This window comes from Dendrobates tinctorius, unplaced genomic scaffold (genome assembly GCF_039654945.1).
Source record: "Dendrobates tinctorius isolate UK_male_01 unplaced genomic scaffold, ASM3965494v1 ptg000179l, whole genome shotgun sequence".
Classification (NCBI taxonomy): Eukaryota; Metazoa; Chordata; class Amphibia; order Anura; family Dendrobatidae; genus Dendrobates; species Dendrobates tinctorius.
The window spans coordinates 3,054,225-3,079,127 of NW_027361846.1; the positions used below are offsets into that span (position 1 = coordinate 3,054,225).

The 24,903-nt window shown below is 48.4% G+C and overlaps 1 protein-coding gene across 1 annotated transcript; it reads right to left on the reverse strand.

The window, feature by feature from the left end:
- Positions 1 to 2,263: 2,263 nt before the first annotated feature.
- LOC141054861 (uncharacterized) lies at positions 2,264 to 22,576 on the reverse strand. The gene is made up of 2 exons (XM_073551742.1): positions 21,605 to 22,576; positions 2,264 to 5,068 (listed from the first exon to the last, which is right to left on the reverse strand). Exon 2 carries the CDS (start codon positions 5,058 to 5,060, stop codon positions 2,907 to 2,909), a length of 2,154 nt encoding a protein of 717 aa, XP_073407843.1. The 5' UTR covers positions 5,061 to 5,068; positions 21,605 to 22,576; the 3' UTR covers positions 2,264 to 2,906.
- Between the last annotated feature and the right edge of the window lie 2,327 nt (positions 22,577 to 24,903).

Sequence of the window (24,903 nt, forward strand, 5' to 3'; positions counted from 1 at the left end):
TGACTGTATAACGAAAGTTGTTGCAATTTATATAGGATTGAGTCATGTAAGTTGTGTCTCTAATGACTGCTGACAGAAGTCTCCACTGCAGCGAGGTCACCACTCCGACATTTCCTAGGCTGAACTGAAAGGTCCCTCTGTATTTAACAACCAAGTGGCCCATCCTACATGGTCCTTAGTAATACAGAGACCGGGGGACAGGACGGAGCCCCTGTGGTGGCATCAGTGCTACACTTCATCCTTAAGTCAGTGCTACAATCTCCAGTGTCTGTCTTGACACAACTGGGAATGTACAGTGCCTTGCGAAAGTATTTGGCCCCCTGGCACTTTTCAACCTTTTCCCACATATCATGCTTCAAACATAAAGATACCAAATGTAAATTTTTGGTGAAGAATCAACAACAAGTGGGACACAATTGTGAAGTTGAACGAAATTTATTGGTTATTTTACATTTTTGTGGAAATTCAAAAACTGAAAAGTGGGGCGTGCAATATTATTCGGCCCCTTTTCTTTCAGTGCAGCAAACTCACTCCAGAAGTTCATTGTGGATCCCTGAATGATCCAATGTTGTCCTAAATGACTGATGATGATAAATATAATCCACCTGTGTGTAATCAAGTCTCCGTATAAATGCACCTGCTCTGTGATAGTCTCAGGGTTCTGTTTGATGCACAGAGAGCATCATGAAGACCAAGGAACACAACAGGCAGGTCCGTGATACTGTTGTGGAGAAGTTTAAAGCCGGATTTAGATACAAAATGATTTCCAAAACTTTAAACATCCCAAGGAGCACTGTGCAAGCGGTCATATAGAAATGGAAGGAGTATCCTACCACTGCAAATCTACCAAGACCCGGCCGTCCCTCTAAACTTTCACCTCAAACAAGGAGAAGACTGATCAGAGATGCAGCCAAGAGGCCCATGATCACTCTGGATGAACTGCAGAGATCTACAGCTGAGGCGGGACAGTCTGTCCATAGGACAACAATCAGTCGTACACTGCACAAATCTGGCCTTTATGGAAGCATGGCAAAAAGAAAGCCATTGCTCAAAGATATCCATAAAAAGTGTTGTTTAAAGTTTGCAACAAGCCACCTGGGAGACACCAAACATGTGGAAGAAGGTGCTCTGGTCAGATGAAGCCAAAATCAAACTTTTTGGCAACAATGCCAAACGATATGTTTGGCGTAATTAAACACAGCTCATCACCCTGAACACACCATCCCCACTGTCAAACATGGTGGTGGCAGCATCATGGTTTGGGCCTGCTTTTCTTCAGCAGGGACAGGGAAGATGGTTAAAATTGATGGGAAGATGGATGGAGCCAAATACAGGACCATTCTGGAAGAAAACCTGTTGGAGTCTGCAAAAGACCTGAGACTGGGACGGAGATTTGTCTTCCAACAAGACAATGATCCCAAACATAAAGCAAAATCTACAGTGGAATGGTTCACAAATAAACGTCTCCAGGTGTTAGAATGGCCAAGTCACAGTCCAGACCTGAATCCAATGGAGAATCTGTGGAAAGAGCTGAAAACTGCTGTTCACGATCTCCATCCAACCTCACTGAGCGCGAGCTGTTTGCCAAGGAAGAATGGGCGAGAATTTCAGTCTCTCGATGTCCAAAACTGATAGAGACAAACCCCAAGAGACTGCAGCTGTAACCACAGCAAAAGGAGGCGCAACAAAGTATTAAAGGGGCCGAATAATATTGCACGCCCCACTTTTCAGTTTTTGAATTTCCACAAAAATTTAAAATAACCAATAAATTTCGTTCAACTTCACAATTGTGTCCCACTTGTTGTAGATTCTTCACCAAAAATTTACATTTGGTATCTTTATGTTTGACGCATGATATGTGGGAAAAGGTTGAAAAGTTTCAGGGGGCTGAATACTTTCGCAAGGCACTGTAACTGTACGTTACGGTCTCAATGTGAATGGGACAATATGTTGGGCCAAAGTTAAATTGTCAGCTATTCTTGTGTTCCTCTTCATATTGTCACCCATCTGACCGGCCCTCGGTCCAGTCCAGCCGGGATGTTTTCGATCTACTGCATTATCACTGTCCATTCATTATGACTGTGTCTGTCTTGCTGCACTTCGGCCTGACTCTGATCATTTTTATCCCACGTCCCGGACGTCGCTAGTAACCGAAGTGGTTGTCGTAGGTCTTCATGTCAGCGATTATAATTCCTGCCTTTGTGTCACCGCTCAGAGTGAGATCTGCGTAGTTGACGCTGGCAGTATTATGATTATACGTGAATTTCAGATTCATATGATTTTTATTAATACAATAGTCTGGCGAGTGCGAAACAAATCAAGGAGTCACAGACGTCTAATAATGTCCATGTTATTACGGTCATCACAAATGTTAACTCCATCTCAACGTGGAACTGATACCGGAGACATCTGGAGATGCTGTAGATATGAAAAATGTGGAAATGAGCATATGCTGCAATAAAGCAGCCCAGAGGTCTTCTCATAGCCCACCTACTTCGCAAAGTCCCCATGTCTTCCTACACTGCCAAGGAGATGTCTGAGAACATTGTGGACCCTCAGGGAACAGTTCATAAATCCATGATGATGTCCACACTCTAGGCTGCAATGACATCTGATGTGACTGTGAGTCTCTACAGAGCCTATGCCAAGATGTTCCACAGCAGGTTCTGGGCACTATGAAGGCCTTCTGAATCCTTGACCTTGTATCTGGTTCACCTGTTAATTATCAGCAAGTTTCTGAAAACATTGGACGTCATCCGATGCAGATCTGACATCTACTCATGATGATGTGAGGAGTCTTCCCACCATTCGTGACTGCTCTGACCCGCCATACCTGCCACATGATGTCCACAGCTCCATTACATTGTGTTTTTGTCTGGTGACAGGGTAAGGTCCTTTGAATTTTGTTAAGACTGTGCCACCTCTTGGAGGTGGATCCTTCCATGACTGAGTAATATGCCCCTGCGATTGAACCTCTTGCCGCACAGGTTGCAGGCGTAAGGCCGCTCTCCGGTGTGAATCCGCTGGTGGGTGGTCAGGTTGTGTTTTAGACTGAAGCTTCTCCCGCACTCCTGGCAGGAGTACGGTCTCTCTCCCGTGTGGAGACGTACATGCTTTGTGAGGTGCTGCTTCTGAATGAAACTCTTGCCACAAGTGGGGCAGGGGTATGGCCTTTCACCTGAGTGGATCCTCAGATGGTTAATGAGGGTATGTTTTTGGTTGAAGGACTTGCCACACACAGAACATGGGAATGCTCGTCCCTGATCTTCACAGTGTTCGCGTTTTAGGTTACCTCCCAAGCACTTCAGATCTGGTGCTACAGTCATGGGGATGGAATGTCTCTGGTGGCTTCTCTGATGTAAGATCAGAGTCTCGTGGTGGCTGAATCGTTTCTCACACTTGGTGCATGAGAAAGGCTTGTTGGCTGTGGCTGACAGTTGTTGGACTGTGGGCAGCGCATGTCTGAGGCTCTTACTTGGAGGATTACGCAAGGATAATCTGTCTCCAGCATGCGTCTTCTCATGCTTCATCAACAGGTTCTTCTGAAAAAATGTTTTCCCACACTGGTCACAAGTGTGTATTTTCTCACCACTGTGAAGAGGCTCATGTTGTTCAAGATCTTCTCTCTGGCCAAATATCTGCCCACACCAGTGACATGAGAAGTATGCAGCCCCAGCATGGGGCTCGTCATTGCTATGCAGGCCTACTGATGTGTGGGCCACAGGATCCTGATCCTCACGTCTCACTCCACTATCGATGGTCAGCGGTGGTTTCTCCTCTTCTGAAGATGTCGAGGTCACCATGTCTGCAGGATGGCTTGGATGCACAGTTAGGATGCCAGTTTGGTTAAAGCTTGTTCCACAATTAGAACAGCAAACAGGTGTCTCACCAATATGACTACAGTCCTGCCCACACTGGCCACAGGTAATGGGCGTCTCTGGTGCGTGCAGCATCATCTGCTCCATCATATCTTGCTGCGGCACCTCCACAATGTACACTCCCTTAGGTGTAACTATAATGTCCTCCACAGAGTGGAACGCTCCTGAGGGACTTTCTTCTGGTCTGGATTTGCAGTGAATTCTTAGATGTGCTTGGTAGGTGCTCCTCCGTGTGAATCTCTTTCCACAGCCAGAGCAGCTGTACGGCTTCTCTCCAGTGTGAGTCTTCATGTGTGTGCACAGGTTGTGCTTCATACTGAAGCTCCGGCCACACTCGCTGCAGGTGTAGGGCTTCTCCCCTGTATGTGTGCGGATGTGCTTGGTCAGGTGCTGTTTTTGGATAAAACTGCGCCCACACTCGGGGCAGGTGTGTGGCCTCTGACCAGAGTGAATCCTGTAGTGATTGATGAAAGTTTGCTTGTTGAAGAATCGCTTTCCACACTGAGGACATATGAAGGGTCTGGGATTCACTGTCCGCCCACTGCTGGAGACCTTAACAGCGGGATTCGTCGCAGGGTTTGCTCGCTCTTTGGGTATTTTGACTCTGGCCAACATCTGGCGGGACTGACTGACTGGATTCACCTGCTCTTTTGGCTGGATCATTTTGCCACCAGTTGCTTTGCTTACGTGGCGTCTCTGATGAGCCCGTAGGTTTTCCCGGCGGCTGAAGCTCTTGCCACATTCAGTACAGGGATACGGTTTCTCTCCTGTGTGAATTCTCCCATGGGTTGTTAGGTTATGTTTTAGACTAAAGCTGCGGCCACACACCAGGCAGACATATGGCCGCTCTCCAGTGTGCAGCCTCTGGTGTTTGGTCAGGTGCTGTTTTTGAATGAAGCTCTTCCCACACTGGCCACAGCGGTACGGCCGCTCTCCAGTATGGATACGCTGATGCTTGATGAGATTGTGCCTCTGTCCAAAAACTTTCCCACACACCAGACAGTAAAATGGTGCATTCAGCTCTACAGGAGCTGCGCTCTGCCGCTCGTCATGATCCCAGGGAACCTCTTCTTTACAGTTCACGTCAAGCTCTACTTTCACCTCCATGTGATCAGCATTATTTGTTAACATTTTGTAGGCAAATCCACTCAGGAATGAGGGGTCTCCATCCATCGCCATCATGTGGGACTCTGAAGAAGGAGACGAGAGAAAGCAAGAGCTGAAATCACAATACTGATGTCATGTATCTCAGCTGTGTTATCAGGGTAATGCTAGCACCACGCTCCATGAATGTGCCCAAAACCAACCAGAAGAGCGATGAGGAGTAATAGGAGGAGAGTGATAGAGTGATGGAAGGAAACTGATAAGAAGAGAGCAACAGAAAGAAAATGGTATGACTAAACTGATAGGAGTGATAGGCAGAGCTGTGGAGGCGGTAAGTCAAACCTCCGATTCTGACTGCTCTATTTCCCTCCAACTCTACAGCACCGGTCACTACTGAGCATGTGCATGAAGTGCAGCTCTGGGGTATAATACTGCACAGCATCGGTCACTACTGACCATGTGCATGAAGCGCAGCTCTGGGCTATAATACTGCACAGCATCGGTCACTACTGAGCATGTGCATAAAGTGCAGCTCTGGGGTATAATACTACACAGCATCGGTCATTACTGAGCATGTGCATAAAGTGCAGCTCTGGGGTATAATACTGCACAGCATCGGTCACTACTGAGCATGTGCATAAAGTGCAGCTCTGGGGTATAATACTGCACAGCACCGGTCACTACTGAGCATGTGCATAAAGTGCAGCTCTGGGGTATAATACTGCACAGCATCGGTCACTACTGAGCATGTGCATGAAGTGCAGCTCTGGGGTATAATACTGCACAGCATCGGTCACTACTGAGCATGTGCATGAAGTGCAGCTCTGGGGTATAATACTGCACAGCACCGGTCACTACTGAGCATGTGCATAAAGTGCAGCTCTGGGGTATAATACTGCACAGCATCGGTCACTACAGAGCATGTGCATAAAGTGCAGCACAGATTCATCTCCACTAACAGCCGAGATCCTCAGATCAAGAACAGAACAGACATTTATAGGACACTAGCTGAAGAGCCCGGGCATAGCAAATAACTGTGGTTAGTTATAACAAATTATAATGTTTATCCTCCATCCCATAGTTCCGTGCCCATATACCCATCATACATATCCTCCATCCCATAGTCCTGTGCCCATATACCCATCATACATATCCTCCATCCCATAGTCCCGTGCCCATATACCCATCATACATATTCGCCATCCCATAGTCCCTTGCCCATATACCCATCACACATCCTCCATCCCATAGTCCCATGCCCATATACCCATCATACATATCCTCCATCCCATTGTCCAGTGCCCATATACCCATCATACATATCCTCCATCCCATAGTCCCATGGCCATATACCCATCATACATATCCTCCATCCCATTGTCCAGTGCCCATATACCCATCATACATATCCTCCATCCCATAGTCCCATGGCCATATACCCATCATACATATCCTCCATCCCATTGTCCAGTGCCCATATACCCATCATACATATCCTCCATCCCATAGTCCCATGCCCATATACCCATCATACATATCCTCCATCCCATTGTCCAGTGCCCATATACCCATCATACATATCCTCCATCCCATAGTCCCGTGCCCATATACCCATCATACATATCCTCCATCCCATAGTCCCGTGCCCATATACCCATCATACATATTCGCCATCCCATAGTCCCTTGCCCATATACCCATCACACATCCTCCATCCCATAGTCCCATGCCCATATACCCATCATACATATCCTCCATCCCATAGTCCCATGCCCATATACCCATCATACATATCCTCCATCCCATAGTCCCGTGCCCATATACCCATCATACATCCTCCTTCCCATAGTTCCGTGCCCATATACCCATCATACATATCCACCATCCCATAGTCCCGTGCCCATATACCCATCATACATCCTCCATCCCATAGTCCCGTGCCCATATACCCATCACACATCCTCCATCCCATAGTCCCGTGCCCATATACCCATCATACATATCCGCCATTCCATAGTCCTGTGCCCATATACCCATTACACATCCTCCATCCCATAGTCAACCATTATGACATCATAATGAGCGGCAGGGCTTGCAACCTATGATGACATCAGCGTCGCCATGACAACCATTATGACATCATAATGAGGGGCGGGGCTTGATACACACACACACTTTTTCCCCATTATGTAGATAGGGGTAAAACTGTTTGGTGAATTGGAACGCGCGGGGTTAAAATTTCGCCTAACATAGCCTAGGACACTCTCGGGGTCCAGACATGTGACTGTGCCAAATTTTGTGGCTGTAGCTGCGACGGTGCGGATGCCTATCCCGGACATACACACACACACACACACTTGAGCTTTATATATTAGATTTCAGAACTTTCCCAAATTCCATGGAAACATTTACAGCAGATCCTGCACTGAACTACTGCCCCCAACGTGTTATGTATGATAGGAGTCGAAGTCGCTCTGTTTTATACTGACTCCACCAAAATGGACTCCGACTCCTCAGCCGTGGTGATAGGCGGAGAACGATGGGAAGTGAGTGATGGGAAGAGGAGAGTGACAGAAGAGTGATGAGAGGAAAGTAATAAAAGAAGAGTGAGAGGAAAAAAGAGTGACAAGAGGAGAGTGAGGGGAGGAAAGTGAAAGGAGAAGAGTGAGAGAACAGTGATGAGAAAAGTGACGAGAGGAGAAGAGAAATGAGAGTACAGTGAGGTGAGAAGAGTCATGAGAGGAAAGTAATAAGAAGAGTTTATTAGAGAAGAGTAAGAGGAGAAGAGTGGCAAGAGGAGATGGGAGGAGAGTGAGAAGAGAAGCGTGACAAAAGGAGAGTGAAAGGAGAAGAGTGAGAGGAGAAGAGTGGCGAGAGGAGAGTGAGAAGAGAACAGTGAGAGGGGAAAAATGAGGGGGGAGAAGAGTGGTAGGAGGAGAGTTTGAAGAGAAGAGTGATAGGAGAAGAATGACGAGTGGAGAGTGAGAGGAGAAAAGTGACAGGAAGAGAGTGACAGGAGGAGAGTGAGCAGAGAACAGTGACAGGAGGACAGTGAGCGGAGAAGAGTGACGGGAGGAGCATGAGAGGAAAAAAGATGAAAGGACAGTCATAGGTGGAGAATGAAAGAACTGTGACGAGAGGAGAGTTATAAGAGAAGAGAAAAGTGACGAGAAGAGAGTAAGGGATGAAGATTGACAGGACAGAGAAAGATAAGAGTGACAAAAGAAAGGTGAGAGGAAAAGAGAAGAGTGACAGGATAAGAGTGAGAGGAAAAGAGTGACAAGAGTAGATTGAGAAGAGACAAGTGGTAGGAGGAGACTTTGGAGAGAAGAGTGATAGAAGACAGAGAAGAGTGAGACGAGAAAAGTGAAGCAAGGAAAGTGATAGTTACAGGAGAGGGATGAAGAGGGGAGAGTGAGAGGACAAAAGTGACAGAAAGAAAGCGACAGGAGGGGAGTGAGAAGAGAATAGTGACGGGAGGAGAGTAAAACAAAAAAAAGAGGAGAGTGATAGTAGGAGAGTGAGAAGTGTGACAAGAGGAGGCTGAGAGGAGAGCAGTGATGGGAGGAGAGTGATAAGAGAAGAATGACAAGACGATAGATACAGAGAAAAGTTACAGTAGAAGAGTCACAGGAGAAGAGTGACGAGAAAAGTGTGTGAGGAAAAGAGTGACAGAATGAGAGGAGTGTGATGAAAGGAAAATAATAAGAGAAGAGTGAGAGGAGAAGAGTGACGAGAGAAGAGTGAGGGGAGGAGTGTGGAAAGAGAAGAGTGACGAGAGGAGAGTGATAGGAGAAGAGTCACAAGAGGAAAGTCATAAGAGAAGAGTATGAGGAGAAGAGTGATGAGAGGAGAGTGACAGGATTAGAGTGAGAATAGAAGAGAGGCAAAAGGACAGTGATAGCAGAAGAGTGAGATGAGAGTGATAGGAGAAGAGAGATGAGAACAGTGAGAGGGGAAAGTGATGGCAGGAAAAGAGTGATGAGAGCAGAGCAAGAAAAGTCTCAGGAGGAGAGTTTGAGAAGTGTGACAGGAAGAGAGTGATGAGTAAGAGGAGAAGAGTGACCGAAGGAGAGTGAGAGAAAAAAGATGAGAGGATAGTGATAGATAGTCATATCCTCCCTGTCTCACAACCCTAAACAGTTATTCAACACCTTCAATTCTCTCCTCTGTCCCCCAGCACCTCCTCCCTCCCCACTCATCTCAGCTGAAGACTTTGCCTCATTTTTCAAGCAGAAGATTGATAACATCAGAGACAGTTTTGGTCAACAACCCCCAGAGGCCCTCCTCCCGACTTCCCAGCCCTCCACCTCCAAAACCAACTTTTCCACCATTACAGAAGATCGACTCTCCACTCTACTCTCAAGATCACATCTCACCACCTGTGCACTTGACCCGATCCCTTCCCACTTCATCCCAAACCTCACCACAGTCTTCATCCCAACCCTAACCCATATCTTCAACCTATCACTAACAACTGGTGCTTTCCCCTCAAGCTTTAAACATGCCTCCATCACACCTATCATCAAAAAGCCCTCTCTTGACCCATCCTCTGTATCTAGCTATCGCCCTATATCACTTCTCCCCTATGCCTCCAAGCTACTGGAACAACACGTCTACCTTGAACTGTCCTCCCATCTCTCTTCTTGCTCCCTCTTCGTAGGGCCAAGTCTGTGATACCATCTTGGATTGCAGACTGGACATTCAGCATCTCCCATTCGCACACCACCTACTCACCGCGCCCCCTATCTGTCGGAGTTCCACAAGGTTCAGTCCTAGGACCCCTGCTCTTCTCCATTTACACCTTTGGCCTGGGATAGCTCATAGAATCTCATGGCTTTCAGTATCATCTCTATGCTGATGACACACAGATCTACATCTCTCAACCAGATATCACCTCTCTATTAACCAGAATCCTTCAATGTCTGTCCACTATTTCATCCTTCTTCTCTGCTAGATTTCTGAAACTTAACATGGACAAAACAGAATTCATCATCTTTCCCCCATCTCACGTGACCCCCCCAACGAACCTATCCATTACAGTAAATGGCTGCCCACTCTACCCAGTCCCACAAGCTCGCTGCCTCGGGGTAATCCGTGACTCTGATCTTTCCTTCAAACCACATATCCAAGCCCTTTCCACTTCCTGCCGACTTCAACTCGAAAATATTTCACGAATCCGTTCATTCCTCAACCAAAAATATGCAAAAACCCTAGTCCATGCCCTCATTATCTCTCGCCTTGACTATTGCAACCTCCTGCTCTGTGGCCTCCCCTCGAACACTCTCGCACCCCTCCAATCTATTCTAAACTCTGCTGCCCGACTAATACACCTGTCTCCCCGCTATTCCCCAGCTTCTCCCCTCTGTCAATCCCTTCACTGGCTCCCAATTGCCCAGAGACTCCAGTACAAAACCCTAACCATGACATACAAAGCCATCCACAACCTGTCTCCTCCATACATCTGTGACCTCATCTCCCGGTACTTTCCTGCACGCAACCTCCGATCCTCACAAGATCTCCTTCTGTACTCCCCTCTTATCTCCTCTTCCCACAATCGCATACAAGATTTATCTCGCGCATCACCCCTACTCTGGAACTCTCTAATACAACATATCAGACTCTCGCCTACCATCGAAACCTTCAAAAAGAGCCTGAAGACCGACCTCTTCCGACAAGCCTATAACCTGCAGTAACCACCGATCCACCAAACCGCTGCACGACCAGCTCCACCCTCGCCTACTGTATTCTCACCCATCCCTTATAGATTGTGAGCCCTCGCGGGCAGGGTCCTCTCTCCTCCTGTACCAGTTATGACTTGTATTGTTTAACATTACTGTACTTGTTTTTATTATGTATACCCCTCCTTACATGTAAAGCGCCATGGAATAAATGGCGCTATAACAATAAATAATAATAATAATAGAAGTAGAGTGAGAGAACTATGACGAGAGGAGGGTGATAAGAGAAGAGTGAGAGGATGAGAAAAATGACGAGAGTAAGGGGTGAAGGGAAGCGAGTGACAGGAGGAGACAGAGAAAAGTGATAGATGGAGAGTCACAGGAGAAGAGTGACGGAAGGAGAGTGATGAGAGTAACGAGAGGAGAGTGACAAAAGGAGAGTGAGAGAAGAGTGACGAAAGGAGCGTGAGAGAAGAGTGACGAGAGGAGGGGGGAGTGAAAGGAGAAGAGTGATAGGAGAACAGAAGAGTGAGAGAACAGTGAGAGGAGAAAAGTGATGAGAGGAAAAGAGAGATGAGAGTAGAGTGAAAGGAGAAGTCACAAGAGGAAAGTAATAAGAAAGTGGTCAAAGTGGGACGCTGGGCTGACTGAAATATTCCACCTAGAGTTCTGCAAGCATCTTCTCCAAGTCCATCGGAGCACATCAAACAGCGCCTGCCGAGTAGAGCTGGGCAGATTCCCACTACACCTTGCAATCCAGAAGAAGGCGCTGTCATTCAAGTCTCATCTACAAAGTAGTAGTCCCAGCTACTACCATCTGTAAAGCAGTGGTGTCCACGCTGTGCAAAACTCCCACAGTGCAAAACACGCTGTATCCTCTGGATTGCAGCCGGGAAGCAACAAAACAATCCGTGGCCAGTTGCCGTGAGCAACCGCGCTGCCCAGGTATGCAAGGGGTGCCAGACCTTTTGTCTCAGCTTGGCCCTGTGTTGCCTCACACAGGGAGCTTTGCAGACCACTGGTCTGTGTAAGCCAGAACTGACACACCCAAAACGCTTTCTGCAGGGTTTTTTTCCTTCTATAGGCCACTTGTAAGACCTGGGCTGGAGGAAACGGACCGGACCCCACTACCTTCCTGCAGTCTGTTTCAAAAATAAAAGCCCATACCGGGTTTTCCTGAACAAACTCCTTGCTCCAAATAACTTGACCAGGCTCATACTTACTTTTATTCTGCCCTGTGAGTCACAGGGACACTGCTGTGACCACAAGGCACTCCAGCAGATCTAATACGCTTCTGAGCACATCCTGGGGGACACATCGTAACCCTCACATATGACTCCGGTCGCTGCCTCACACATCACAAAGCCTTCCCACACCAGGAAGCCCAACAAAGCCTCCCAACACAAAGTACCCAAAGCCAGCCTGACCAAGCCATCAACTTACATGGCCTGACAAAAGGTGAAATCCAGAAGATGGTGCACAAAGTCAAAGAGGAATATCTCAGCCTCTGGAGGAACGACATAAACAAATGCCAGAAACTGACGATATACCAGAACCTACAGAGGGAGCACAAACTGGCCCCATATCTAGAGACACTAGAAAACCCCAAAGAGCGACAGATCCTGAGCCGGTACAGACTGAACGCCCACAGCCTACTCATCGAATCCGGGCGGCACCGACAGAACTACAAGCCCCGAGAGAGCAGACTCTGCCAGCAGTGCCCCAGGAGACCGTGGAGGACGAGGACCACTTCCTGGTGAGGTGCCCCAAATACTCCGCAGAGAGGGACACTCACTTCAAGAGACTGTCTGATCTCCCCCCAGACTTCACCTCCATGGAGGAGGAAGAGAAACTGCCGATAATACTGGGGGAAGAGGAAACTGCAGCGGCCATAGCAGGTGCCTGCCACAGACTAAGAGAAGACTGATATGTCATGGATTTCTATACCCCACCCTGGACATGTCCCTATCCCCCCCCCCGACTAAGAGGATCCTGATATGTCATGGACTCCTACACCCCACCCTGGACATGCCCCTATCCTCTAAAAGGAGCCTGATATATCCTGGACCTCCCTACCCCCCATCCCCCTATTTTTACCATTTGCTTTGGCAATGCTAACATGTACGTAGTCATGCCAATAAAGCTCATTTGAATTGTATGAGAAGAGTGACGAGAGGAGAGAGAGAACAGGAGAGTGAGAAGGGAGGTAACAGGAGAGAAGAGTGATAGGAGAAGACAGATAAGAGAGGAAAGTGATAGAAGAGTCAGAGGAGAAGAGTGACGAGAGAGGAAAACTGAAGGGAGGAAAAGAGTGATGAGCGTAGAGTGAGAAGAGAAAAGTGGCAGGAGGAGAGTCTGAACAGAAGAGTGATAGGAGAAGACTGAGTGAAGAGAGGAAAGTGATAGAAGAGTCAGAGAAGAAGAGTGACGAGAGGATATTAATGGGAGAAGAGTGACAGGTTGCGAGTGATAGGAGAAGAGTGAAAGGAGAAGAGTGATGGGAGGAGAGTAAGAGGAAAAAAACAAGAGGACATTGATAGAAGGAGGGTGAGAACTGAGAGGAAAGAGTGATAAGAGAGGAGTGAGAGGAGGAGAAAAGTGATGAGAGTGAGGGGTGAAGAATGAAGGGAGGAGTGATAGGAGAGTAACGGGAAAAGAGTGGTTGGAGGAGAATGATTGGAGGAGAGATACTGGAGTATAGTGATCAGAGGACTGTCTCCTTCTACTTTATAATGGAATCAAACAATACATCTTGTGGCCGAGAGTTCCATAATCTCACTGCTCGTACTATAAAGAATAAAAGGAAACTGACAGGAGGAAAGTAAAGGGTGGAGAGTGATGTTTTTGGGAGTAATTGAAGGAGAGTGATAAGTGAAGACTGATGGGAGGAGAATGAGAAAAGGAAAATAATGGGAGGAGAGTGATGGGAGAGGAGTGGTAGGAGGAGTGGTAGGAGAGTGAGAGACGAGATCAAGAGAATAACAGTGAAAGGAGAACAGTGAAGGGAAGAGAGTGAGAGAAGAAGAGTGATGAGAGGAGAGGTAGGAGAAGAGTGAGAGAAAAGTCAGGAGAGGAAAGTGATAGGAGATAAGAGTGAGCGGAGAAAGGTGACGAGGAGAGTGATATCGGAGGAGAATGAAAGGAGGAATGTGAAAGGAGAAGAGTCACTGGATCAAAATGAAAGAAAACTGACGAGGAGAGTGAGAAGAGGAGAGTGATAGGAGAAGAGTGGTGGAAGGAGAATGAGAAGTGAAGAGTTACAGGAGCAGAATGAGAGTAAGAGAAAAGTGACAAGAGGAGAGTGACAGGAGAAAAGTGAAGAGAGTGATAGGAGAAGAGTGATGAGAGGAGAGGGAGACAAGAGTGATGGGAGGAGACTGAGAGGAGTAGAGTGACAAGAGTAATAGAAAAAGAGACACAGGAGAAAAGAGGAGAGTGAGGGGTGAAGAGTGACGTCAGGAGAGACAGAGATGGAAGGAGAGTCACATGAGAAGAGTGAAGATAGGAGAGTAATAGGAGAAGAGTGACTGATAAGAATGATAAAAGAAGAGTGAGAGGAGAAAAGTGAAGAAAGGAAAGTGATAGGAGAAGAGTGACTAAAGAACAATGATGAGAGCAGAGGGAGAGGAGAAGAGTAACGGGAGGAAAGTGAGAGAAGAGTGACAAGAGTGATAGAAAAATGAGGAGAGGAGAGAAAGGAGAGTAAAGTGACGAGAGGAGAGTGAGGAGTGAAGAGAAACGTCAGGAGAGACAGAAGAGTGACGGAAGGAGAGACACAGGAGAAGAGTTACGAGAGGAGAGTGGGAGGAGAAGAGTGACACAATGAGAGGAAAGTGATGGGAGGAGAGCGATGGAGAAGAGCGACAAGAGAGACAGAGTAGAGAGAGGAGAAGAGAGGTAGAAAAAAGTGAGAGAAGAGTGCCAGAATGAGAGAATTATGGAAAGATTGTAACGGGAGGAGAGTTAGAGGAGAATACGAGATTGCTGTAAAAGAGAAACAGCGCAATAGAGCATTATCCGGTGCGCAGATAACAACTGCAAGTAATACACTCACCAAATGGAGTTTTGTAACCGGCAATGGAGAATTTGCTGCTGCAGAACCACAGATCCACGAGGGACCAACATAGAAGATTCAGGGTAGGAAAAATGTGGTCAGACAATCCGCGCTGCGAATCACGAAAAACTCGGATTATTAATGCAGTGGTCTTTATTCTATGCGTTTCAGAGTCTCACAGAACTCCTTCCTCAGGAAAAAAAAAACACCAGGTGGAAGGAGTTCTGTGAGACTCTGAAACGCGTAGAATAAAGACCACTGCATTAATAATCCGAGTTTTTAGTGATTCGCAGCGCAGATTGACCACATTTTCCTAAGGAGAATAGGAGAGTGATGGGAGAATGATATGAGGAGAATGATGCGATGATGATGGGAGGAGAGTGATATGAGGAGAGTGATGGGAGGAGAGTGATGGGAGGAGAGTGATGGGAGAATGATATGAGGAGAGTGATGGGAGGAGAGTGATGGGAGAATGATATGAGGAGAATGATGCGATGATGATGGGAGGAGAGTGATATGAGGAGAGTGATGGGAGGAGAGTGATGGGAGGAGAGTGATGGAAGGAGAATGATGGGAGGAGAGTGATGGGAGGAGAGTGATGGGAGAATGATATGAGGAGAATGATGCGATGATGATGGGAGGAGAGTGATGGGAGGAGAGTGATGGGAGAATGATATGAGGAGAATGATGCGATGATGATGGGAGGAGAGTGATAGGAGGAGAGTGATGGGAGGAGAGTGATATGAGCAGAGTGATATGAGCAGAGTGATATGAGGAGAGTGATGTGAGCAGAGTGATATGAGGAGAGTGATGTGAGGAGAGTGATATGAGGAGAGTGATGGGTCGAGAGTGATGGGAGAATAATATGAGGAGAATGATGCGATGATGATGGGAGGAGTGTGATATGAGGAGTGTGATATGAGGAGAGTGATATGAGGAGAGTGATATGAGGAGAGTGATATGAGGAGAGTGATATGAGGAGAGTGATGGGAGTGATATGAGGAGAATGATGGGAGTGATATGAGGAGAGTGATGGGAGGAGAGTGATGGGAGTGATATGAGGAGAGTGATGGGAGTGATATGTGGAGAGTGATGGGAGTGATATGTGGAGAGTGATGGGAGTGATATGTGGAGAGTGATATCACTCCCATCATTGCATCATCCTCATCACGTTTTCATATCACTCTCCACATATCACTCTCCACATATCACTCTCCACATATCACTCTCCACATATCACTCTCCACATATCACTCTCCACATATCACTCTCCACATATCACTCTCCACATATCACTCCCCACATATCACTCCCCACATATCACTCTCCACATATCACTCCCCACATATCACTCCCCACATATCACTCCCCACATATCACTCTCCACATATCACTCTCCTCCCATCACTCTCCACATATCACTCTCCACATATCACTCTCCACATATCACTATCCACATATCACTCTCCACATATCACTCTCCTCCCATCACTCTCCTCCCATCACTCTCCTCCCATCACTGGGAGTGATGGGAGGAGAGTGATATGAGGAGAGTGATGGAAGGAGAATGATATGTGGAGAGTGATATGTGGAGAGTGATGGGAGGAGAGTGATATGAGGAGAGTGATATGATTAGAGTGATATGAGGAGAGTGATATGAGGAGAGTGATATGAGGAGAGTGATATGAGGAGAGTGATATGAGGAGAGTGATATGAGGAGAGTGATGGGAGTGATATGAGGAGAGTGATATGAGGAGAGTGATGGGAGTGATATGAGGAGAGTGATATGAGGAGAGTGATATGTGGAGAGTGATATGTGGAGAGTGATGGGAGTGATATGTGGAGAGTGATGGGAGTGATATGTGGAGAGTGATGGGAGTGATATGTGGAGAGTGATGGGAGGAGAGTGATATGTGGAGAGTGATATGTGGAGAGTGATATGTGGAGAGTGATGGGAGGAGAGTGATATGAGGAGTGATGGGAGTGATATGTGGAGAGTGATATCACTCCCATCATTGCATCATCCTCATCACGTTTTCATCTCATTCTCCTCCCATCACTCTCCTCCCATCACTCTCCACATATCACTCTCCACATATCACTCTCCACATATCACTCCCATCACTCTCCTCATATCACTCTCCTCCCATCACTCTCCTCATATCACTGGGAGTGATGGGAGGAGAGTGATATGAGGAGAGTGATGGGAGGAGAATGATATGTGGAGAGTGATATGTGGAGAGTGATGTGAGGAGAGTGATGGGTGGAGTGTAATGTAAGATATGATTTTGCAGAACTTTCTAGAATCTCCCATTGCTACACACTGAGGAGACGAGCCTGTCATGTAGCTGCAACCCCCCTCTTCCCCCACAACACACACACCAGTGTCTTCCTGCGTGCCGCTCTGTGAAACCTGAAACCGTCCATTTCCTCTCGAAGCCCTCTCCTTCCCCCATATCTGCACGGCTAAGTGGAAAGGATGTCCCTTTGTCTGAAACCACTAGGCCAATCTAGCTATAGGTGATATTAAAGAGACTGTATCGCAAAAACCATCTACCGTTGAGATATAATAATCATATCACTGTGTAGTCAATGAAGCCAGCTTTCTAAATCCCTAAGTTTCATGATTCTCGGACTTCCAGAAACTGAGATATGGATTGCTCCCAAATGGAGTGTCCTAAGTTTGGCATGCTTGGAGTTGTTTCACTCTATTCGGTAAATTACAAACAATGGTACCCTACGGGTGGTTATACGAGCTTTTCTCGTCCCGATATAGTTAGAATAAGTTTTTAGTAAAGTTTCAACTTAGAGAGAAGGGGGTGGAACCTCCCTAGCCGGCCCCTTTTGCTGAGGTCACACAGCCTAGACCATAAGGGATGCGAGGGGACAATGTGCTCAGTTCAGCTGAAGTCCTCATGCCAGAAAGACGTGCGGATGAGTGGGGACGTTTGGCTAAGTGCCCCTTCCTCAGCCACATGGGATGCCTGATACCAACTAAGCACATGTGAGTGTTACTTTCTGTTCTTTTTAACCCCTTTATGTTATACTTGCATTTGTACATATTTAATGTCTCAACTTTGTAGCAACTTTTTATATTTGTAACCACTGCCCGACTTTTCTTGGGGAATAAATGCTAAAATTATTCAGTCTGCCTTCATGCTCTAGGAAACAAACTATGCGCCTTTTTTTAGATAATTACGCTACTGTTCGGGTTGGCTTCGAAGCCCTCCATTAAGTCTATAACTTAAGTGGAGAAACCAGGAGCTGGTGGCAGCGTGGTGTGTGCGGCTGGCGAGGCTAGCTGCAGTCCGGAAGGGTCTTATATTGCTGAATGAGTGGTTGAGGCCACAGCATTGATAATTGCCATACTGCAGTAGTCTAATTGCCCATGCACAACAAGCAGCCCGTCCGGCGACTAATTATCCTAGGTGCAGTTCCCTGACTGACCTGAGGGTAAGGGGGGCGCCGGAGAGCTGCGAGTTCCAAAGTGGAACTGAGAAAGTGGGATATACATAAATCCCCGCAGTTCTTGGAAGGTTGTTAGCAGTGTTGGGGCATCCAAAATACCCCCATGCGGTAAATTGTTAGAGCACGATAAGCTTGCTGTATTTTTGTCACGTGGTGCCAGTGGTGGGATAACTAAGATAAGCCCCCACTGTGCCTGTGACAGCCGTGTGCCGGCAGTGCGTCGCGTCCCTCCGTCCGCTGACAAACCCGTGGTGGGATTGTGACCTATTGGTGGCACAGGGTCCGCTGTCCGTCACATATTGGTGGCAGCGGTCCGCCGTTCTTCACAAGGAGAGTGATATGTGGAGAGTGATGTGAGGAGAATGATGTGAGGAGAGTGATGTGAGGAGAGTGATGTGAGGAGAGTGATGTGAGGAGAGTGATGTGAGGAGAGTGATGTGAGGAGAGTGATGGGAGGAGAGTGATGGGAGGAGAGTGATGGAAGGAGAGTAATGTGAGGAGAGTGATGTGAGGAGAGTGATGGGAGGAGAATAATGGAAGGAGAGTGATGTGAAGAGAGTGATGTGAGGAGAGTGATGGGAGGAGAGTGATGGAAGGAGAGTGATGTGAGGAGATTGATGGGAGGAGAGTGATGTGAGGAGAGTGATGTGAGGAGAGTGATGTGAGGAGAGTGATGTGAGGAGAGTGATGTGAGGAGAGTGATGTGAGGAGAGTGATGTGAGGAGAGTGATATGTGGAGAGTGATGGGAGGAGAGTGATGGAAGGAGAGTGATGTGAGGAGAGTGATGTGAGGAGAGTGATGGGAGGAGAATAATGGAAGGAGAGTGATGTGAGGAGAGTGATGGGAGGAGAGTGATGGGAGGAGAGTGATGGGAGGAGAGTGATATGTGGAGAGTGATGGGAGGAGAGTGATGGAAGGAGAGTGATGGGAGGAGAGTGATGGGAGGAGAGTGATGGGAGGAGAGTGATGGGAGGAGAGTGATATGTGGAGAGTGATGGGAGGAGAGTGATGGAAGGAGAGTGATGTGAGGAGAGTGATGGGAGGAGAGTGATGGGAGGAGAGTGATATGTGGAGAGTGATGGGAGGAGAGTGATATGTGGAGAGTGATGGAAGGAGAGTGATGTGAGGAGAGTGATGTGAGGAGAGTGATGTGAGGAGAGTGATGGGAGGAGAGTGATGGGAGGAGAGTGATGGAAGGAGAGTGATGGAAGGAGAGTGATGTGAGGAGAGTGATGGAAGGAGAGTGATGGAAGGAGAGTGATGTGAGGAGAGTGATGGGAGGAGAGTGATATGTGGAGAGTGATGGGAGGAGAGTGATGGAAGGAGAGTGATGTGAGGAGAGTGATGGGAGGAGAGTGATATGTGGAGAGTGATGGGAGGAGAGTGATGTGAGGAGAGTGATGTGAGGAGTGATGGGAGGAGAATAATGGAAGGAGAGTGATGTGAGGAGAGTGATGGGAGGAGAGTGATGGGAGGAGAATAATGGGAGGAGAATAATGGGAGGAGAATAATGGGAGGAGACAGAATATGAGAGTGATGGGAGGAGAGTGATGAGATTGATATGAGGAGAATGATGGGAGGAGAGTGATGGGAGGAGAGTGATCGGAGGAGAGTGATATGTGTACAGTGAAATGAGGAGAGTGATGGGAGGAGACTGATATCAGAGTGATGGGAGGAGAGTGATGAGGAGAGTGATATGAGGAGAATGATATGTGGAGAGTGACAGGAGGAGAATGATGGGAGAAGAGTGATGTGAGGAGAGTGATATGTGGAGAATGATATGAGGAGAATGATGGGAGAATGATATGAGAGTGATGGGAGGAGAATGATTTGAGGAGAGTGATATCAGAGTGATGGGAGAATGATATGAGAGTGATGGGAGTAGAGTGATATGAGGAGAGTGATATGAGGAGAGTGATATGAGAGTGATATGTGGAGAGTGATGGGAGGAGAGTGATGGAAGGAGAGTGATGGGAGGAGAGTGATGGGAGGAGAGTGATGGGAGGAGAGTGATGGGTGGAGAGTGATGGGTGGAGAGTGATGGAAGGAGAGTGATGGGAGGAGAGTGATGGAAGGAGAGTGATGGAAGGAGAGTGATGGGAGGAGAGTGATGGGAGGAGAGTGATGGGAGGAGAGTGATATGTGGAGAGTGATGGGAGGAGAGTGATGGAAGGAGAGTGATGGGAGGAGAGTGATGGGAGGAGAGTGATGGGAGGAGAGTGATGGGAGGAGAGTGATGGGAGGAGAGTGATGGGAGGAGAGTGATATGTGGAGAGTGATGGGAGGAGAGTGATATGAGGAAAATGATATAAGGAGAATGATATGTGGAGAGTGATGGGAGTGATATATGGAGAGTGACGGAAGGAGAGTGATATGTGGGGAGTGATATGTGGAGAGTGATGGGAGGAGAGTGATATGTGGAGAGTGATGTGAGAGTGATGGGAGGAGAGTGATGGGAGGAGAGTGATATGTGGAGAGTGATATGTGGAGAGTGATGTGAGAGTGATGAGGAGAGTGATATGAGGAGAGTGATATGGGGAGAGTGATGAGGAGAGTGATATGAGGAGAGTGATATAAGGAGAGTGATATGGGGAGAGTGATGAGGAGAGTGATATGAGGAGAGTGATGGGAGTGATATGTGGAGAGTGACGGGAGGAGAGTGATATGTGGAGAGTGATATGTGGAGAGTGATATGAGAGTGATGGGAGGAGAGTGATATGAGGAGAGTGATGGGAGGAGAGTGATGGGAGGAGTGTGATATGTGGAGAGTGATGTGAGAGTGATGAGGAGAGTGATATGAGGAGAGTGATATGGGGAGAGTGATGAGGAGAGTGATATGAGGAGAGTGATATGAGGAGAGTGATATGGGGAGAGTGATGAGGAGAGTGATATGAGGAGAGTGATATGGGGAGAGTGATGAGGAGAGTGATATGAGGAGAGTGATATGGGGAGAGTGATATGAGGAGAGTGATATGGGGAGAGTGATGAGGAGAGTGATATGAGGAGAGTGATGGGAGTGATATGTGGAGAGTGACAGGAGGAGAGTGATATGTGGAGAGTGATATGTGGAGAGTTATGTGAGAGTGATGGGAGGAGAGTCATATGAGGAGAGTGGTGGGAGGAGAGTGATGAGGAGAGTGATATGGGGAGAGTGATATGGGGAGAGTGATGAGGACAGTGATATGAGGAGAGTGATGGGAAGGCTAATGGGAGAAGAGTGATAAAAGGAAAATAATAGGAGGAGAGTGATGAGGAGAGTGATGGAGGAGTAACAGAAAGAGAATGGCAGGAGCAGTGATGGAAGAAGAGCAACAGAAGAAAAGTGATGAAAAAAGAGAGACAATAGTGATAAGAGAAAGAAAAGTGATGGGAAGAGAGTTATGTGCGTGGAGGATGATCAGGGAGGTCACAGACTCACCGGTTTATTTCCTGCTGTTGTCTCTTGCAGTGAGTGCTGTCTCTCAGTGCACGCTGTCTCACTTGATGCCGGACTCTCTGCACTTTCTGCTCATTAACAGACTGCTCTTTTTCTTCAGTCTCTGAAAAGTGGCTTACTTACTCTGTACTCTCTAGTTACTTGATGCCTGTCACTTCCTGCTGTGTGAGGTCTCTAGCTGACTGTCTCTTCCTGCAGGTTATTATTTAGCTGCCTCTCTCTCCTTGCAGTCTTTCCCTGCAGTCTCTTCTCACTCGTTGTAAACCTTTCACTCTTCAGTCTCTGGTCCCTAGCTGTCACTCCCTGCAGTCTCTCATCATTGACTTTCTCTTCTTGCTATCTCATTATTGGCTGTCGCTCCCTGTAGTCTCTTGTCAAAGGCTGCTTCTCTATACTTTCTCTGATCACTAGCTGTCTCTCACTGTAATTTCAGTTGACTGTTTCTCCCTGCAGTCTCTTCTCATTGGCTGTCTATCTCTACAGACTACCAGTCTCTTTCTGCTGTGTCTCAATGTTTTTCCCTGCAGTCTCCGGTCACTGTCTGTCTCTCCCTGCAATGTCTAAAGTCTCTGCTGACTGTCAGTCTCTCCTTGCATTGTCTGCAGTCTCTGTGCACTCTGGGTAGGAGATCTCTCACCCTGCAGCTCAGCAGCCTCCCTGCACTGCATGATGGGAAGAATCTGCAGGGAGAGGAGGAGGAGACAGAGACATGCAGGAAAGAGACAGCCAGAGACATGCAGGAGACAGACGGACATCAGAGACATGCAGGAGAGAGAGAGAAACACGCAGGAGATAGAGAGACACGCAGGAGAGAGAGAGAGACAGGAGAGAGCAGGAGACAGAGACACGCAGGAGAGAGCAGGAGACAGAGACACGCAGGAGAGAGCAGGAGACAGAGACACGCAGGAGAGAGCAGGAGACAGAGAGACACGCAGGAGAGGGCAGGAGAGAGAGACACGCAGGAGAGGGCAGGAGAGAGAGACACGCAGGAGAGGGCAGGAGATAGAGACACGCAGGAGAGAGAGACACGCAGGAGAGAGCAGGAGAGAGAGACACACGCAGGAGAGAGCAGGAGAGAGAGAGACACGCAGGAGAGAGCAGGAGAGAGAGACACGCAGGAGAGGGCAGGAGATAGAGACACGCAGGAGAGAGAGACACGCAGGAGAGAGCAGGAGAGAGAGACACACGCAGGAGAGAGCAGGAGAGAGAGAGACACGCAGGAGAGAGCAGGAGAGGGAGAGAGCAGGAGAGAGAGAGACACACACAGGAGAGAGCAGGAGAGAAAGAGACACGCAGGAGAGGGCAGGAGAGGGAGAGACATGCAGGAGAGAGAGAGACACTCAGGAGAGAGCAGGAGAGAGAGAGACACGCAGGAGATGGAGAGAGAGACACGCAGGAGAGAGCAGGAGAGGGAGAGACACGCAGGAGAGAGCAGGAGAGGGAGAGACACGCAGGAGATAGAGAGACATGCAGGAGAGAGAGAGACACTCAGGAGAGAGCAAGAGAGAGAGAGACACGCAGGAGATGGAGAGAGAGACACGCAGGAGAGGGCAGGAGAGGGAGAGACACGCAGGAGATAGAGAGACATGCAGGAGAGAGAGAGACACTCAGGAGAGAGCAGGAGAGAGAGACACGCAGGAGAGAGAGCAGGAGATAGAGAGACATGCAGGAGAGGGAGAGACATGCAGGAGAGAGAGAGACACTCAGGAGAGAGCAGGAGAGAGAGACACGCAGGAGATGGAGAGAGAGACACGCAGGAGAGAGCAGGAGAGAGAGAGACACGCAGGAGATAGAGAGACATGCAGGAGAGGGCAGGAGAGAGAGATACGCAGGAGAGAGAGCAGGAGAGAGAGAGACACGCAGGAGAGAGCAGGAGAGAGAGAGACACGCAGGAGAGAGCAGGAGAGAGAGAGACACGCAGGAGAGAGAGAGACACGCAGGAGAGAGCAGGAGATAGAGAGACACGCAGGAGAGAGCAGGAGATAGAGAGACACGCAGGAGAGAGCAGGAGAGAGAGAGACACGCAGGAGAGAGCAGGAGAGAGAGAGACACGCAGGAGAGAGAGACACGCAGGAGAGAGCAGGAGATAGAGAGACACGCAGGAGAGAGCAGGAGAGAGAGAGACACGCAGGAGAGAGCAGGAGAGGGAGAGACACGCAGGAGATAGAGAGACATGCAGGAGAGGGCAGGAGAGAGAGACACGCAGGAGAGAGCAGGAGATAGAGAGACACGCAGGAGATAGAGAGACATGCAGGAGAGGGAGAGACATGCAGGAGAGAGACACGCAGGAGAGAGAGCAGGAGATAGAGAGACATGCAGGAGAGAGAGAGCAGGAGAGAGAGACACGCAGGAGAGGGCAGGAGAGGGAGAGACACGCAGGAGATAGAGAGACATGCAGGAGAGGGCAGGAGAGAGAGCAGGAGATAGAGAGACACTCAGGAGAGAGCAGGAGAGAGAGACACGCAGGAGACAGAGCAGGAGAGAGCAGGAGAGAGAGAGACACGCAGGAGAGAGCAGGAGAGAGAGAGAGACACGCAGGAGATAGAGAGACACGCAGGAGATAGAGAGACATGCAGGAGAGGGCAGGAGAGAGAGAGACACACTCAGGAGAGAGCAGGAGAGAGAGACACGCAGGAGAGAGAGCAGGAGAGAGCAGAAGAGAGAGAGACACGCAGGAGAGAGCAGGAGAGAGAGAGAGACACGCAGGAGATAGAGAGACATGCAGGAGAGAGAGATACGCAGGAGAGAGAGACACGCAGGAGAGAGCAGGAGATAGAGAGACACGCAGGAGAGAGCAGGAGAGAGAGAGACACGCAGGAGAGAGCAGGAGAGGGAGAGACACGCAGGAGAGGGAGAGACATGCAGGAGAGAGCAGGAGAGAGAGAGACACGCAGGAGAGAGCAGGAGAGAGAGAGACACGCAGGAGAGAGCAGGAGAGAGAGAGACACGCAGGAGAGAGCAGGAGAGAGAGAGACACGCAGGAGAGAGCAGGAGAGGGAGAGACACGCAGGAGAGGGAGAGACATGCAGGAGAGAGCAGGAGAGAGAGACACGCAGGAGAGAGCAGGAGAGAGAGAGACACGCAGGAGAGAGCAGGAGAAGGAGAGACACGCAGGAGATAGAGAGACATGCAGGAGAGGGCAGGAGAGGGAGAGACATGCAGGAGAGAGAGAGACACTCAGGAGAGAGCAGGAGAGAGAGACACGCAGGAGAGAGAGCAGGAGATAGAGAGACACGCAGGAGATGGAGAGAGAGACACGCAGGAGAGAGCAGGAGAGAGAG

What these genes read in the sequence shown, in the direction of transcription:
- LOC141054861 (XM_073551742.1), bottom strand. Translation starts at nt 5,060, where the DNA reads ATGATGGCGATGGATGGAGACCCCTCATTCCTGAGTGGATTTGCCTAC.